Source organism: Capricornis sumatraensis, chromosome 8, assembly GCF_032405125.1.
Source record: "Capricornis sumatraensis isolate serow.1 chromosome 8, serow.2, whole genome shotgun sequence".
Taxonomy (NCBI): Eukaryota; Metazoa; Chordata; class Mammalia; order Artiodactyla; family Bovidae; genus Capricornis; species Capricornis sumatraensis.
The window spans coordinates 62752145-62769339 of NC_091076.1; the positions used below are offsets into that span (position 1 = coordinate 62752145).

General features: G+C 37.5%; 1 protein-coding gene across 1 annotated transcript in view; it reads right to left on the reverse strand.

The window, feature by feature from the left end:
* Window positions 1-1039: 1039 nt before the first annotated feature.
* The window catches only part of PPM1D (protein phosphatase, Mg2+/Mn2+ dependent 1D), a 59477-nt gene continuing 43321 nt past the window's right edge, over window positions 1040-17195 (reverse strand). Inside the window, exons 4-6 of the mRNA XM_068978388.1 lie at window positions 14602-14792; window positions 7054-7296; window positions 1040-2715 (exon numbers count right to left, since the gene is read on the reverse strand). Coding sequence (XP_068834489.1) covers window positions 2158-2715; window positions 7054-7296; window positions 14602-14792 — 992 coding nt within the window. The 3' untranslated portion in view covers window positions 1040-2157. The remainder of the gene's footprint in view (window positions 2716-7053; window positions 7297-14601; window positions 14793-17195) is intronic.

Consider the following 17195-nt stretch of genomic DNA (forward strand, 5'->3'; position numbering starts at 1 on the left):
TGGCTACCCTGAGGAATAAAGTGAGGGTATATTCATTATGTACCCATTTTATACATTATGAAGTTTCCATCATGCATTACACTTCTGATCTATATGTGATAAGCAAATAAAATTTAATAAATAGAGACATTGAAACATTTGTGATTCCATGACATCTTTACCTCCTTAAAGAACAGGCCTAAAAACAGCCCTAGGAACCCATACCAAAAAAAAAAGTTAATTTTACCTTTCAGTTATGTATGTCAAACCTAAAATGTTTACAGTATTAGATAGCTACTAGTATGGTATGAAACTGGACTATTATACTAAAAATAAAATCTAGGAAAAATGCCAACATTTTTACATGAAAAAGTTGATCTGAAAAATAAAGATGAAAAAAATCTTTCACAAAAAAGTGAGTCCAAAAGTGTTTGCTACTTGCTGTCATTATCTTGGAAAGATCTGAAAAACAAAATCTAGTCTTGAAAAAAGAAATTGAAAGTGTTAGTCCACCTCTTTGCAACCCCATCAACTGTAGCTTGTCAGGCTCCTCTGTCCATGGGATTCTCCAGGCAAGAATACTGGAGTGGGTTGCCATTTCCTTCTCCAGGGGATCTTCCCGACTCAGGGATTGAACCTGGGTCCCCTGCGTTTCAGGCAGACTCTTTACTGTCTGAGCCACCAGGATCTATCTCTAGTCTTGAAAAACTAGCCAAAATTAAAACAAACAAACAAACAAAAAACCTAGCCAAAATTAATGTTTCACCTGCAGCACTTGTTCTCAGTTAATCCTCTTACAGACAGCTAGCATGCTTCCAAGTGCACAGCTCCTAGCATACTGTTGGTGCATGGTCAATGCTGAATGCATGAATTAACTCTTCAATGTCTCATTTAGAGTCCTATTCTAAAGTCATACATTTTAAAAAGTTCTGTTTGTAAAGCAACTCATCACACCAAAACAACATACTCTTCGTATTTCAGTATTAGTTCCTTTTAGTTTTTTCAAATAATAGTTTTATTCACTTTCAATTGCTACATATTTCATCAAATTCTTACAAACCATAACTTATAAACCATAACTGACCTAATCATATTCTTATTGTTGTATATTTAGCCTGAGTTGATGTACTCTCCATTAAAATTAGAGTGCAAAAATGAACATTACATACATTTTAAGTTGTTACTCTAAAGCTTGATCATGGCATAACACAAAGTTAATATATATCATTAAAACAAACCAGTAACAATAATTCAGCAACATCAGTAACAGTTCACTGATTTATTAGATGAACAAACATATCCATATAATCAATGAAAACTGTACGATATATAAAATAATTTAAGAAATGTTGGGAATTAGCAGCACCATCCATTATTGAAATAGCAAGAAAAACTTCACATATTTTATGCAAACACAAGAAGAGGATATAACTACTTTAAGACTTATTAATGCCACTGAATGTCTGGGATGATTGAAAAGGGCATCTCTTTAGGCAAACATACCTCCTTCTACTTCAAAGATCTGGTGAGCAAATCTGATAGTTAATGTTTTAGAAAAAATGCTACTGAATGAAATAAGAGATACTGCATAGTATTTTAATTAGGACAAGGAGACTAACACCCAGCTACTTTTGCATGGCTCAACACTTCGGCTTCTATGAAAAATTTAGTTCTGGATTATGAAATTAAAAATAAAAAATAATTTAAAAAAGACACTAGCTGTCTCTAAGAAACATTAAGTGAGACACAGGTCACTATGAAAATACATCACTTTTCCAGTTTGCTTAATAATTTACTTTAAAAAGTTGTGTAGTTTTCATCACAAGTGACATACAAATTTTTTAATAAGCATTTTTAAAAGTTTTAATGTATTTCTAAAATCTAATAATTTATTTTTTAAACCTTTAGCCCTGTTGTTACATTTACTGTGTATCAGAGTAAGAGACTGAGTTTGTGTGAAGGATACAAATTTACACACATTTTACAGCAACTTACACCCTAACATCTACAAAATTCACATTTATAATACAAGCAAGTACAAGGCCAGGCTAAAATTGTTGAATTCCAAAAAGTCAAACTCATACTATTTTTATTTTGTCCCCTTAAAAAAAGTTCAACTTCGGCACCAAATTCAAAAAAGCCCTCTTAAGAAGTTTGGAAAAAATTTCCAGACATATTTCAGCAAACACAAACAGTTTTTCTGTGCTGGTGAAGTAAAGGATTCCCAATTTTCTTCTGGCCCCTGAGTCTGCGTCGCATGGTAAGTTTAACAGAGTTCTTGCGCTGGGAGGTTGTGGGGAGGCTTGCAGGCTGAGCACCACTGCTACGACTTAAACCATTCCGTCTGTGCTTCTTCATAAGAGGGCCAGAGTTGGATTCTTCTAATGTCCTTTTGAAGTTTGCCGGAGGGGTTCTTTCAACTTCTTGGGCTTTCATTTGACCTGGGCTCGATATCTTCACATTTTTTTGGTCCATGATGGTGTTTGTTGAATTGGTAGGCACCAGGCCAACAGACAGGCTATTATTCAAAGAATCGTGTATCCTTAAAGTTAGGGCTTTAGTGCAATTTTCTTCTAGTGGCTCTGGATCTTTTGAGGATATGACTGCAGCCTGGACATTCCCTCGAGCTATCTCAGGTGGGACTTCTAAATAATTCTCTGAGAAGGCATTACTACGAATAAGGGCAGGTATATGGTCCTTGGAGTTCAGCCTTGGCCATGGGTCCTCCTCCAGGGGCTGAAAAACAAGAAGGTAAGACCAAGTGAGAAATAATTTATCCTAGAATTCAGCTTAACCATTGGGGAAATGAAAGCGTTTCATTAGAATAAATGACAAAATTGTTTACTTGGGGGGTTTATTTCCTACTTTCTATATTTAATTTCTGAATATTTAGTAGTGTGGAAAATGTAAAGTGCGACATTAAAGCAATTCTGTCACAATGGAAATTCAGACTGTTGCTTTGCACCCATCTCCTGAACACTAGATGCTGTTCTGGGATTTGAGAAAATAGGATATATGAGAATGTGCTAAGTATGGCTAGGGCAACTTGCAAAGATACAAACGAAAATCATATGCAATTTTCAGGTGTTGTTTCTTAAAAGCTTCACAAGGAGGCACAGCTGTGCACTACGTTAGGTGCAGTGCACCAAAGCTAAATGTCGGAATATCCTCCCATATCCAGACAAGAACATTCTTCCTATCAAATAAAAATCTTCCACTATTTTAACATTTTATAAAATCACTATTTCAATAACTTTCTCAAGGACAAATTTTAAGCATAAATATTTCCTCTTCCCCAAATGTGTGTATCATTTTCCTCAATCTTTCCTCTTTCAATCAAATCAAATTTATTAAAATATTTTCCGAAAATAAGTAAATCCTTTTGTATTGAGAATGGTAAATAAAGATATATTACTAGTCACCTTCTGATATAAAGTTCCCTAGGAATAAACACCTTTTGAAAAAGTACTTTATAAAAAAGCATATTTATAAAAGTAATGTTTCCTTTAATGTTTCTAGAATTAAGAAGAAAAAGGGAAACTGCAGGAATCTAAAAGCATTTCAATTTAACCATAAGCATGAACATGCTTTACTAAGAAAAATAAACCGACTTTAGGTCCACTGGAGGCTAGAGATGAGAAACTCTGAAGTTCCTAACGTAGTACTGCCCCAAAGACAATACTGCTATGCTCTTTAAAATGCTTTTATTTATTTATTTGGCTGTGCTATGTCTTAGTTGCAGCATGCAGAATGGTTGCAACATGCAAACTCTTAGCTGCAGCATGTGGGATTTAGTTTCCTGACCAGGGATTGAACCCAGGTTTCCTGCATTGGGAACCTGAAGTCCTAGCCACTGGACCATCAGGAAAGACCCTTGAGAAAAAAAAAAACCTAAGTATATTTCTTTCTTTCTGGGGTCACTGGTTCATTTATTTATTTTACATTGCATGGTTTATGGAAAGCCCAATTCTTATCTGTTTTAACAATGACTAGATGTTGGGCAGCAATCTTATTTTGAAGTACCGATGTTGAGAATGGATAACAGAACAGTCTCTATTCTCGAACATTCACATGTGGCTTTCAGCAATATCAACGACAACCTGTCTGTAAATTTATCCCCTCTGCATTAGGTTGATTCCAGTGCCTACCCTGATCACAAGCACATACTGACTGATCACAGAAAACTATACCTCACCATACGTAACTGTTGACTAAAGGTTCATCTTGCTTTAATATAAAAAAGGATTTGCAACAAGACCAGGCAGCAGATAAATTCTGTAGACAGAAGATTTCCTACTACCAAACAAGCACATTACTAATTTAGGGACAAGAAAAAAAGATACTAATCAGGCCACTTATAGGAATAGAACATAACTGCTTTAGCTTGTACAACGAGGTTTAGACATTAGATGGAATTTCTTTACAAAACAAAAACAATGGGATGATTTTAGAGTTAGCACAGTTTATTGTAACTTCTGTTGTGCTGTGTTCTTTTAAACTCACAAACTATTATTCTGATACCACAGGTGCACTGACTTTTCTTCCCCTACTTATTCTTTAACTTTTCCATTTCCTTCTCTTCTTATTGGCATTCTATGGGAATATACTGCATCTGTTTGCGCAGCCAACTGCTTAGACTTCTGAGACTCATTTCAGATTAATTACCACCTGTATGCTAAGCCTTCTTACATGTTCATAAAACACATGATATTGAGAGCTTACATCCTAAAAATTCACACTTGCAAAGTTTCACTTCAGAGATCCACTTTGAGAGCTCCATATATTTACAATCCAACAGTAAACAGCTAATTACAAATTGTGCCTAGAATGCAACTGAAACTAAGTGCTAATCCTCTGAAAGAACTCTCTTCCTTATTCCTCCTTCCTAGAGCTCTTGGCTTACTTAAAAAACAGCTAAAATTAGTTTTGCCCTAAAGAAAGATGGAGAAAGAAAGGTGTGCCATAGTAATATATCACTTAAACAGAAGTATTTCTACTATTTTTGTCCCAAAACAAAGATTTGAGTACTGATTTAGCTTACAATTCAAACAGAAGTTGACATGTCTGTAGATACATAACCTAGTCTCAAGGGCCTAATCTAAATATGGGTAAGTCTTAAAAACCATTCAAAATCAACCAAAATGTCATTATATTTATCTAGATGCTACTAAACACAGGATTATTATTATAACAATAAAATAAATCAGAGATATTCATGAGTAGCCATGGTTAACTAAGATAAAAGAAACAAAACAAAACACAATCTCTTGAGCAGAAATCTGTCTTTATTTACTTGTTAGGCCAGAGCCTACAACAGCGATTATTCTGAATGGCTCTAAATATTTTTTCATATTTAGGTGTGGCTAAATGGTTAACAAATAACCATGCCTACACAGAAGTTAGTCCATACATAAATCTCCTAATCTTTACTTTAGTATAATTATTAGATCATCATTTTTCAGAATTTTAAAATATATTTTGAAGGGCTTCCCTGGTGGTCTAGTGGTTAAGAATCTGCCTGCCAATGCAGGGGACAGGGTTCCATCCCAGGTCTGGTAAGATCCCACACGCTACAAGGCAACCAAGTCCATGAGCCAAAACTACTGACGCCCATGTCCCTAGAGCCCGCGCTCTGCAACAACAGAAGCCACCACGGTGCGCAGCCCGCACGCCACCACGGTGCGCACTGCAACGAAGAGCAGCAGCAGCTCCTGCTTGCTGCAACTAGAGACAGCCTGCACAGCAGCAAAGACCCAGGACGGCCAAGAGCAAGTCCTTACACAGTGCTTCAAAACTGATTCCTGGGTGTAGTTTCTGTGCAATTTTACTAACGCCAATCCACAGATTAACATTAAGAATGTCCTATTACAGTATCTTCTCTCCCCTCATTCTTACCTCCATCCTGTGGCACCTCTATACTACCTACAATTCAGTTACAAATACAAACAGTTTGGGGAACACAAAAGTAATGAATACTTTCAAATACAGAAACTGGTGAATTCTGAAATGAACATAAGCTCCTTCACAACACTCAAAAGAGAATGAAGAGACTTTAAAAGTCCTTGACTTTTTAAAAGTCTCACCCTGCATTATTATTCAAGAGTTTTCAAAGAAAGTTTCCACAAGAAATTCTTTTAGGAAAATAAGCATAAAATATTAATTTGTCAATTTCTAAATGAAGAGTCCATGTAAGGAAAATTAAGTTGCCATATATATGTGAAGTAAAAGATAGGAAAGCAATAATGGAAAACTTCCAAGTACTCTACACAGGATCATAATACCCAAAATTAAATAAATTCTTTGTACTGTGCAGCTTTGATCATCTTTAAAAACTGTCTCAATACATGACATAAAATTCCACTGTGTTTCCCATTTTAACGGTCATTCTTCTGAAAGCACATTCTCAGAAGGCCAGGTGTATCACAGCAGTTATCAATATTACTAATTATTAGCAGAAGATTGGAAAAAAGTAGGAAAAAATTGGGATGAAATCAGAAAAAAGGGGAAATACTATAGCATGTAAACTTATTTCTGAGCACATCTTAAATTCATTCAATATTAATATGGGTAAGAAACAGGAATGATGTTTCTAATTCATGTTAATAGGCTGATATCCTAAGGTCCAGTTCAGCCTTGATTCTGTATCTTATTCAAACTGCGTAATATCTCGGTCTTATTATCTATAAAATGGAATTAATTATCTGCACTATTTAGCTTCCAGGGTTATGAGGTTCAAATGAAATACTACATATGAAAGTCCATCACAAGCTTTTAATTTAAATCTTACAAACATGCATAATATTAGAAGGGAATCAGTATGTTCCAAATATTAATATTGTTAACAGTCGTCAGGGGCCTCATCTAGCCACTGTCTATCAGGTGCTCTACGGAGATCCAGCATGCACTTTAGTACCTCTGGGTGCTAAATAAGGAGCACTAAATAAGAAGTACTGATAACAAGTTATATAACAAAATCCAAAATCCTGTTTTATAAAGAATCTGAAAACTGTTCTCAGGTAATACTAATCAGAGAAATTCCATCTATTACAACTTAAATACTAGAGAACCGTATACCTTGACTGGTGGTGTGGAACACGGAGAAGGAGTCATCACACAGGTTTCTTGACTGTTATAGGAAGGGCTATCAGTCAGGTTCAGATAGAGCTCATCTTCATTGGTGAAATTTCCCTGACTGTCCACTCCCGGAGAGATGCAGATTACTATGGCACTAGTATTATCTGCTCGAAGCATTCGCTGCCTCCAGCGGCCTAGTGCTCGATTCACAAGCATTTTGGCACAAGATTGTCCATGCTCACCCTGTATTTAAAACAACAAAAAAGAAGATAACTCAGACTCCGTTACCACTATGGTTGTATCAAATTAATACAGATTAATAATGTTCAACAAGGCCTACATAAATAATTAAAATTTCAAACCTTATCCACAATCCCTATAACTATGTTAAGACAGCATTGCTCTAAATTAAAAAACAAATCAATAAAACAAAGCCTTATCCCGTGGTTAAATTTCATCTGTATTTTTATCTTTTGGGGAGCAAGAGACTTGGTCTTCATTGTAACCTTACTTAAAAAAAGTTATACAGAAATTATCTAAAAGGGGGAAGTAAACATCAAGATATTACAGATAAACAACTATAGTCCAATAAAAATTAATTTTAAGAAGTATTACAATAAATAATTCACAAATGAAATAATCATACATGAAAAAAAAAAAAACCACACACACTGCAAAGGACCAATTTCCTCCTAAAATAAGGGATTCTGCAAATCAAAGACAACCCCAACATAAAAAAAGTGAAAGGACATGAACAAACTTCAGAGACAAACACAAATGGTTCTTAGCTATATATATATATATATATATAGTTGCTGTTCAGTTGCTCAGACATGTCCAACCCTTTGCGACCCCATGGACTGCAGCACACCAAGCTTTCATGTCCTTCACTATCTCCTGGAGTTTGTTCAAACTCACATCCATTGAGTTGACGATGCCATCTAACTACCTGATCTTCTGTCAGTCCCTTCTCTTCTTGCCCTCAATCTTTCGCAGCATCAGGGTCTTTTCCAATGAGTCGGCTCTTTGCATCAGGTAGCCAAGAACTTCAGCTTCAGCATCAAAGTCCTTCCAGTGAATACTGAGCATTGATTTCTTTAGGATGGACTGGTTTGATCTCCTTGCTGTCCAAGGGACTCTCCAGTCTTCTCCAGCACCACAGTTGGAAAACATTTATTCTTTGGCGCTCAGTCTTCTTTATGGTCCAACACTCACATCCATACGTGACTACTGGAAAACCCATAGCTTTGATTATATGAACCTTTCTTGTCAAAGTGATGTCTCTGCTTTTTAATACACTGTCTAGGTTTGTCTTAACTTTTCTTCCAAGGAGCAAGTATCTTAATTTCATGGCTGCAGTCACAGTCTGCAGTGATTTTGGAGCCCAAGAAAATAAAATCTGTCACTGTTTCCAGTTTTTCCCCATTTATCTGTCAGAAGGCGGTACAACCAGATGCCACGATCTTAGTTTCTTGAATGTTGAGTTTTAAGCCACCTTTTCCCTCTCCTCTTTTCACCTTCACCAAGAAGTTCTTTAGTTCCTCTTCACTTTCTGCCATTAGGGTGAAAGCATATCTGAGGTTATTTGGTATTTCTCCTGGCAATCTTAATTCCAGCTTGTGATTCATCCAGTCCAGCATTTCACATGATGTACTCTGCATATAAGTTAAATAAGCAGGGTGACAATATACAGCCTTGACGTACTTCATTTCCCAATTTTGAACCAGTCTGTTGTTCCATGTCCATTTCTAACTACTGCTTCTTGACCTGCATATAGGTTTCTCAGGAGGTAGGTGAAGTTGTCTGGGGTTCCCATCTCTCTAAGAATTTTCCACAGTTTGTTGTGATCCACCCAGTCAAAGGCTTATACATACATACATACATAAATGGTTAATGTCACTTATATGAAGAAAAAAGCAATACGAGTCATTATAGTATAGAGATCAAATATATACCAACAGTATGCCATCAAATTTGGAAAACTCAGCAGTGGACACAGGACTGGAAAAGGTCAGTTTTCATTCCAATCCCTAAGAAAGGCAATGCCAAACACTGCTCAAACTACCACACAATTGCCCTCATCTCATACGCTAGTAAAGTAATGCTCAAAATTCTCCAAGCCAGACTTCAGCAATACGTGAACCGTGAACTTCCTGATGTTCAAGCTGGTTTTAGAAAAGGCAGAGGAACCAGAGATCAAATTGCCAACATCTGCTGGATCATCGAAAAAGTAAGAGAGTTCCAGACTATGCCAAAGCCTTTGACTGTGTGGATCACAATAAACTGGAAAATTCTGAGAGATGGGCATACCAGACCACCTGACCTGCCTCTTGAGAAACCTATTTGCAGGTCAGGAAGCAACAGTTAGAACTGGACATGGAACAACAGACTGGTTCCAAATAGGAAAAAGAGTACATCAAGGCTGTATATTGTCACCCTGCTTATTTAACTTACATGCAGAGTACATCATGAGAAACGCTGGGCTGGAGGAAGCACAAGCTGGAATCAAGATTGCCGGGAGAAATATCAATAACCTCAGATATGCAGATGACACCACCCTTATGGCAGAAAGTGAAGAAGAACTAAAGAGCCTCTTGATGAAAGTTTAATTGGAGAGTGAAAAAGTTGGCTTAAAGCTCAACATTCAGAAAACGAAGATCATGGCATCCGGTCCCATCACTTCATGGCAGATAGATGGGGAAACAGTGGAAACAGTGGCTGACTTTATTTTTCTGGGCTTCAAAATCACTGCAGATGGTGACTGCAGCCATGAAATCAAAAGACGCTTACTCCTTGGAAGGAAAGTTATGACCAACCGAGACAGCATATTAAAAAGCAGAGACATTACTTTGCCAACAAAGGTCCGTCTAGTCAAGGCTATGGTTTATTCCAGTGGTCATGTATGGATGTGAGAGTTGGGACTATAAAGAAAGCTGAATGCTGAAGAATTGATGCTTTTGAACTGTGATGCTGGACAAGACTCTTGAGAGTCCTTTGGACTGCAAGGAGATCCAACCAGTCCATTCTGAAGGAGATCAGTCCTGGGTGTTCATTGGAAGGACTGATGCTGAAGATGAAACTCCAATACTTTGGCCACCTGATGCGAAGAGCTGACTCATTTGAAAAGACCCTGATGCTGGCAAAGATTTAGAGTAGAAGAAGAGGACGACAGAGGATGAGATGGTTGGATGGCATCACTGACTCGATGGACATGGGTTTGGGTGGACTCTGGAAATTGGTGATGGACAGGGAGGCCTGGCGTGCTGCGTTTCACAGGGTCGCAAAGAGTCAGACACGACTGAGCAACTGAACCGAACTGACTGAACTGATATACCAACAGAAACAGTAAAAAAGGAAAAAAACAAATTAAACAATCTCGTTATACAAATAAATGTGGCTTAGAATAGAACTAATAGCATTATGTTGTTGTTTAGTTGCTAAATTGTGTCCAACTCTTTGCAACCGCATGGACTGTAGCCCGCCAGGCTCCTCTGCCCCATGGGATTTCCCAGGCAAGAATACTGCAGTGGATTGCTATTTCTTCTCCAGGGGATCTTCCTGACCCAGTGATCAACCCCGCATCTCCTGCACTGGCAGGTGCATTCTCTACCACTGAGCCACCAGGGAAGCCCCCAAAGCATCATACAATGGATTTATAACTGTTAAGTTTCAAAGAACAGAAAAGAAAAATGATGTGCTCCAGAAAAAGAGTTTCATGTTTTAAAAGTACCTCTAGAAACAGCTGAATAATGAAAATGAGTAGAAATGTTTGAAAAAGAAATGTGCCATGAACTATAAGCTGAAAATAATTTTTACTTAATGTGATAAATAGATTAATGTGTTGCAAGATTAAATATTAACATGCTGTAATGTATACTATATAATAATATATAATGTACTACAGTACTATACATACTTTATTAAAATATATATAATACATATGTCATTTAACTGTCAGCTCTACCCCTAAAGTTTATATAGTCAAACTGAATAAAGAACTGTTTTTTTTTTTTTTCATTCTCTTCTTGGGAAACAGGTAATCACTTTTATTTGGGGTTGTCTGATCTTGGTCATATTACAGTATTCAATACATTAATGATGGCAAACTGCAAAAACTCATCTCAGCTGCTTTAGTATTAAGCCATCCTTGCATCCCTATGAAAAGCATCACGTGTAATGATGTTTTAAAACATTGCTTGCCCCCCTTCTAATATGAAAAATACGTACGTCAATTGATGAAAGGCAGCATTAGTCTGTAACTCATCGATCTATCACATCCCCAGCGTGCGTGCATGTTGCACCACTCGTCAAACACCAGTGCCCTGAGAACTCGCTGAAGGGCTCTCCCTCTCACCTCTGTGTGCCTGTTTCACTCCCAGCAACGCTCCACAAAAAGGAAATCTGTATCAGCCATTTCTACTAACTTACTTGCATTCTCCCTCAGCTCACTGATTCTGCTGACTTCAAAGTCGCTCAGTCATATCTGACTCTTTGCAACCTCAAGGACTATACAGTCCATGGAATTCTCTAGGTTAGAATACTGGAGTGGGTAGCCTTTCCGTTCTCCAGGAGATCTTCCCAACCCAGGGATCAAACCCAGGTCTCCCGCATTGCAGGCGGATTCTTTACCAGCTGAGCCACCAGGGAAGCCCCTGTCGACTTGGGCCACTCCGTAATACCGTATCCTTTTCTTCCACCACACTGTCTCACTAGGTGAGGTCACAAATTGCTGTGGCTTTACTTTACTCCTGTTAACACTGAAATTAGCATTTCCAGGCATTGCCTTTCAGTAACTGCCTACTGAAAATATCTATCTAGATGAACCAAAGGCACCTCCTATTCGACATGCCTACATATGAACTAATCATCCCTCCTCACAAAATGGTGTGTTTCTTCTTCATAACAGCTTCCAGCCATCACTAAGAAATTTGCACGTCATACTCTGCCTTCTTAAAACCCAAGTTCTGTCAGTCCTATCACTTAATGCATTTCTTTTTTGCTTATGTGTGTGTAGCAGATATAGTCTTTTTGTTTTTCCATTGCTGCCTTAGATCAAGCTTGCAAAAATTTTCATTTGGAACGTAACAGCAGCCTCCATAGAAGAAGCCTAATAAACTCATTAAGAAAAATCAAATCAAAGACACTGGCAATAAAAATCAACATGTAAAGAGAAATGAAGACAGATCTTATAAATATGACTCTATTCATCGAAATTCACCTCTCGCGGGGATTCTTCACTAATCATTGCTGACACTCATTCTCTTTCATTGCCAACTTTGCTGGTTTAATTTTATTAAGGTGTCAGATGGTTTTCCTGCACATCCTAATAAATACAATCTTCACATCCATTCTCATCTACCCTCTATTTTATATTCCACTCTGTAATGAGGACGCTTTCTAAAATGCTTTTCAATGCTCTCCACTACCTGGTTACAAAGACCTAACTTCATAACAGACCACTCAAAACCTTTTTGCCTCTTGTTTTCCAACCACATCAAGTTACTTGTGAAACTTGAATGTACTGTAGTCTTGTCTCTTCGACTTTACACATTCTACTCCTTTGTCTGGAAAACTTCACTCTCCTCCCTTGATTTCTTAACCTGGTAAATTCAACTCCACCTTTAAGACTTGCTCAAATACGAGTCTCACCCATGAAACTTCCTTATGCAATCTTCAAGTTTCCTATCCTCTCTCTCTCAGTCCTCAACACCTGTTCTAAATATTGTTCTATAGATGCTCTTTCAATACTCATTTAGGTGTTTATGAATAGGTTCTTCCAGTCCAATAAAACTGGCTTATGGCCTTATTATGCCACTGAAATGTTTCTTTTTCTCTCATCATTAAAGAATTATAAATCCAGAGACTTCCCTGGTAGTTCCAGTGGTTAAGAATCTGCCCTCCAATGCAAGGAACGTGGGTTCAATCCCTGGTCAGGGAAGTAAGATCCCACAAGACACGGGACAGCTTAGCCCATGCATCATCACTACTGAGCCTGCATGGCACAACTAGAGAGCTGGCATGCTGCAACTAAAATGTGACACAGCCAGAAAAAAAAAAGAATTATAAATCCAACAGACATGGGAATTCTCTGGTAGTTCAGCGGCTAGGACTGCATGCTTTCACTATCAAGGGTCCAGGTTCCCTGGCCAGGGAACTAAGATCCTGCAAGCGAGCACAGCCAAACAGAACAGTATTTATTTTATTTAATCTTTCTTTTACATCTAACATCACTGACCAAATGCATCATGCTAGACCCGAGTTTGTAGAACTGAATTAGTCGTGAAGAATCTGCCTGCCAATGCAGGAGATGCCAGAGATGCAGCTTCAATCCCTGGGGCAGGAAGATCCCCTGGAGTAGGAAACGGCAACCCACTCCAGGATACTTGCCTGGGAAATTCCACAAGAGGATCCTGGCAGGTTACAGTCCATGGGGTCGCAAAGAGTTGGACATGACTGAGCATGCACGCATGCACCTGCCATTAAAACAACTCCCAGTCAAATGGTACTGATAGCTATCTACACATCCTAGTTGCAATGATATGGCAAACGCTGAGCAAGGGCCATAGTCTATTCACCTTTGCATCCTGCGTGCCTAGTGCCTAACACGGCAGCTGAGGGAATAAATGCAGGCAATTTAACACAAGTTCTTTTATGCTGTCTCCTTATCTAGCTTCACTGACCCTCTCATCTTAGGAAAAGACCATCTTTTCCAAGGAGCCACTGACTCCAGTTACTTCCATGTGCTTTGGACCTTCATCTCTTATTTCTCTTATTCTGTCAACCTTTCTTGGAAAGACTATAAAACTGTTTTCAAGATCCTGTCTTTTCAAGGTAACAATGGCAATTCCCTTGTCTTGCTGAACACTCACTACATCTATTTCCTAGGCTCACAAAGTATTCTTTCGTCGTCACTCCAACCTGCCAGCTAATGTTCCCATCACTTCAACTGAAACTCTGCATCCTTGAAGATCACTAATACTAGAAGATCCTAACTGTAAAGCCCAATACCCTGTTTTCATCCATCTGCCTCTACTTCTTTGTAGAATTTGACATTGCTGGCTACTGCTCCAAAAACATTCTCTTTCCTTGCTTTCAATAACATCACACTTTCCCAAATCTTCCTTTGTCGTTGCTCAGAATGAAGAGATCAATTTTCAAGCAAGCCATGAAGGAAAGAAAAGAATTTTCTCATTGATGGTTGTTTCAAGGTTTATAGGTATATAAAGTATAGGTATTGGTAACAGAGTTACCACATGACCCAGCAATTCCATTCCCAGGTCGATATGAGAGAACCGAGAACATGTCCACACAGAAACTTGTCCACAAATGTTAATAGCAGCGGCATTCAAAATAGCCAAAAAGTGGAAACAGTTCAAGGATCCATTATTCCCCTAATGAGCTGCAGAAATCTATACTTCACTTTCTTCTCCAGCCAGGGCACATGCAAAGACTTACTCCACAGGTACACGCTTAGTTCACATTCAAGACTCCTGACGAAAGCACCAGAACAATGCGTAGGTGATCATATTGAATTGAGTTACTTCTCACCGTCAGGTATTTTTTCTCCTCTTGGTCCTGGCACATTGAGATGGCGTCTTGAGGTGGGATCATATTCCAAAGTCCATCACTTCCCAAGATAATATACTTGTGCTTCTGGGGGTCAAGAGTGTGGACGCTTGTGTCTGGTTCAGGTGACACCACAAACTCGCCACTGAAGAAATCATAGCTCCACAAATCACCTGGAGGCAGAAAAAGCCAGAAGGATTATTTCCAAGAGAGTAGTATCCTATCAACAGATTAAAGAAGAAAATCTACATGTTCATCTCAAAAGATGCAGAATAGCATTTGATAACATTTGAAATCCATTCATGATCTTAGAAAAGAAAAATCCTTAGCAAACTAGAAACTTTTAAAGTTAATTCTCTTATTAACCTGATAAAACCATGTCTTCTATCACCACTTTTCTTCCAGTTCTATATGAAGGACCCTTCTCAACACAGTAAGAAAATAAAAATATATCATTTATGTGTGTTAGAAAGGAGAAAATAAAACTATCATTACTTGCAGATAATTTTATTTCTACATAGGAAATCAAAAAGAAATTAGATAAATTATCAGAACAGGAACACTTAGCAAGGTTGCTAAATACTCAATAAATAAAAGTCAGCAGTATCTCTATATAACAGCAAGAAACAGAAAATATACACAGAGAAATAAATTCTAATCAAAGATAGGAAGATCATGAAGATGTTAAGTCTTCCAAAAATAACCTATAACGTCAGTGTAATTCCGACTAAAATCCCAAAAGGATTCTTGTAGAATCTGACGAACTGATTCAAAAATGTATAGGGAGGAACTACTGTGTAGCACAGGGAACTCTACTCACTATTCTGTGATGATCTATACGAGAAAAGAATCTAAAAAAGAGTGGATGTAGGTGCTAATATATGTATAACTGATTCATTTTGCTGTATAGCAGACACTAACATGACATTGCAAATCAACCATATTTCAATTAAAAAATTGTTAAAAACATTGAAAAGTAGGAAAAAAAATAAAATGTATAGGGAAGAGCAAATGGCCAAGATTAACTAAGATATCTGTGAAGAAAAGATAAAATGGGGGAACTTGCTCTGTAAGTAGGAGTTCTAGTGGCTAACTGAAAGCCTGTTAATCCCTTAGGTCAACAAAATTTGATGTAACCCCCTACATCAAATCGGTAAGGATGAGTGCCAGTCACTTGGAAGAAAACTGCAGAGATAAAAATGAGCATTTTTATGCTTTTAACCTATCTTTGGACGCTAAAAAGTTTTAACCAGTCTTTGGAGATCAATAGTTCACCCTTTCAGTGAACCAGTAAAAGAAGATTCTTACATAGTTATCCTCTCCTTGATTAGCTCCACATAAAACAACGCCTAAAACTTCTGCCTTTCAGAGCGACTGGATGAACACCTCAGAATGTTCAACATAAAAAAACTTTTAGTTGACTCAGCTCATCAACCAGATCAATAAAACAGAAATAGAAAGAAAATTTATAGAAACCATCCATCCTTTTGTGATACACAAGATAACTAAGTAGGACAATATAAACTCTTTGCTCCTTGAAACAGGAAGGAAGGGACAAAGAGAGGAAAACAAATTTCTGCCTCTTTTGTTTGGTGTGATAGTCTTTGGGGAAAGACCTTAAATTAAGAGCAAAAAGTTTTCAGACAAGAGGATAAGTTGTGTTTGCCGCTGCTAAGCAGGTCTGACATGCTAAATAAGACGAAGTTCTCTGTCCTCTCATTATTCAAACTTCACCATACTTTCCCATCAGAAATACTGGCCATTTCAACTATGCTCAGAGCAGAAGGAAAGAATAGCTCGAAGCAATTACTCTAATATAAAATAGCAACTCACTGCTAAACCAGCCTCTTGAAAGGGGCAATTCATTCTTCAGAGTAACAAAAGAGAACACATATGACCACTAAAAGCTAGTTATAATCCAGGCCAGCTCACAAAGAAACATTCATCTCTTTATACCAGTAAAAGAAAAATCCCTCGCTGAAACTATAAAAATGAACATGAATGGAAAAACAGTTAAGATAAATATTAAAGTAGCAATTACAGGGTTCAATAAGTGATGTTAAAAGCCTTCAAAAGTAGTTTTCCCCCAATATTTGGAATTAATATTGCCATTCCAAGCAAGAACTTAGATTTACATACAGCTGAATCCCTAATATGGCTAAAATTAAAATCTACGTTAAAAAAAAAGAAATTCCAACTTTCAATCTAATGCAAACTATATGACGTTGAAGAAGGGTCACAATTTCTCATATGTAAACTAACAATAATATCTTTATAAATTGGAAAATATTTTTAAATAAGTTATTTCACATAGCACAAAACCCAAAAGATACAAAAATCTCTGTTCTGACTCATGTGCTTTCTGGTTCTCCACTGAGGGAGTAACTGTTGTCCTCATGTATTCTTCTAGAGATGTCTATAGATACATATACAAGTATATATGTATACTCCTTCTACAAAATCATTCTCTCAAGCTTGCAACTCCCAAATCACTAGTCCCCAATATGCTGTTCATCTCTTTTCTTTCCCACTAAACCTCAATACATTTCCAGAAGAAACATACATTTCTTTTAACT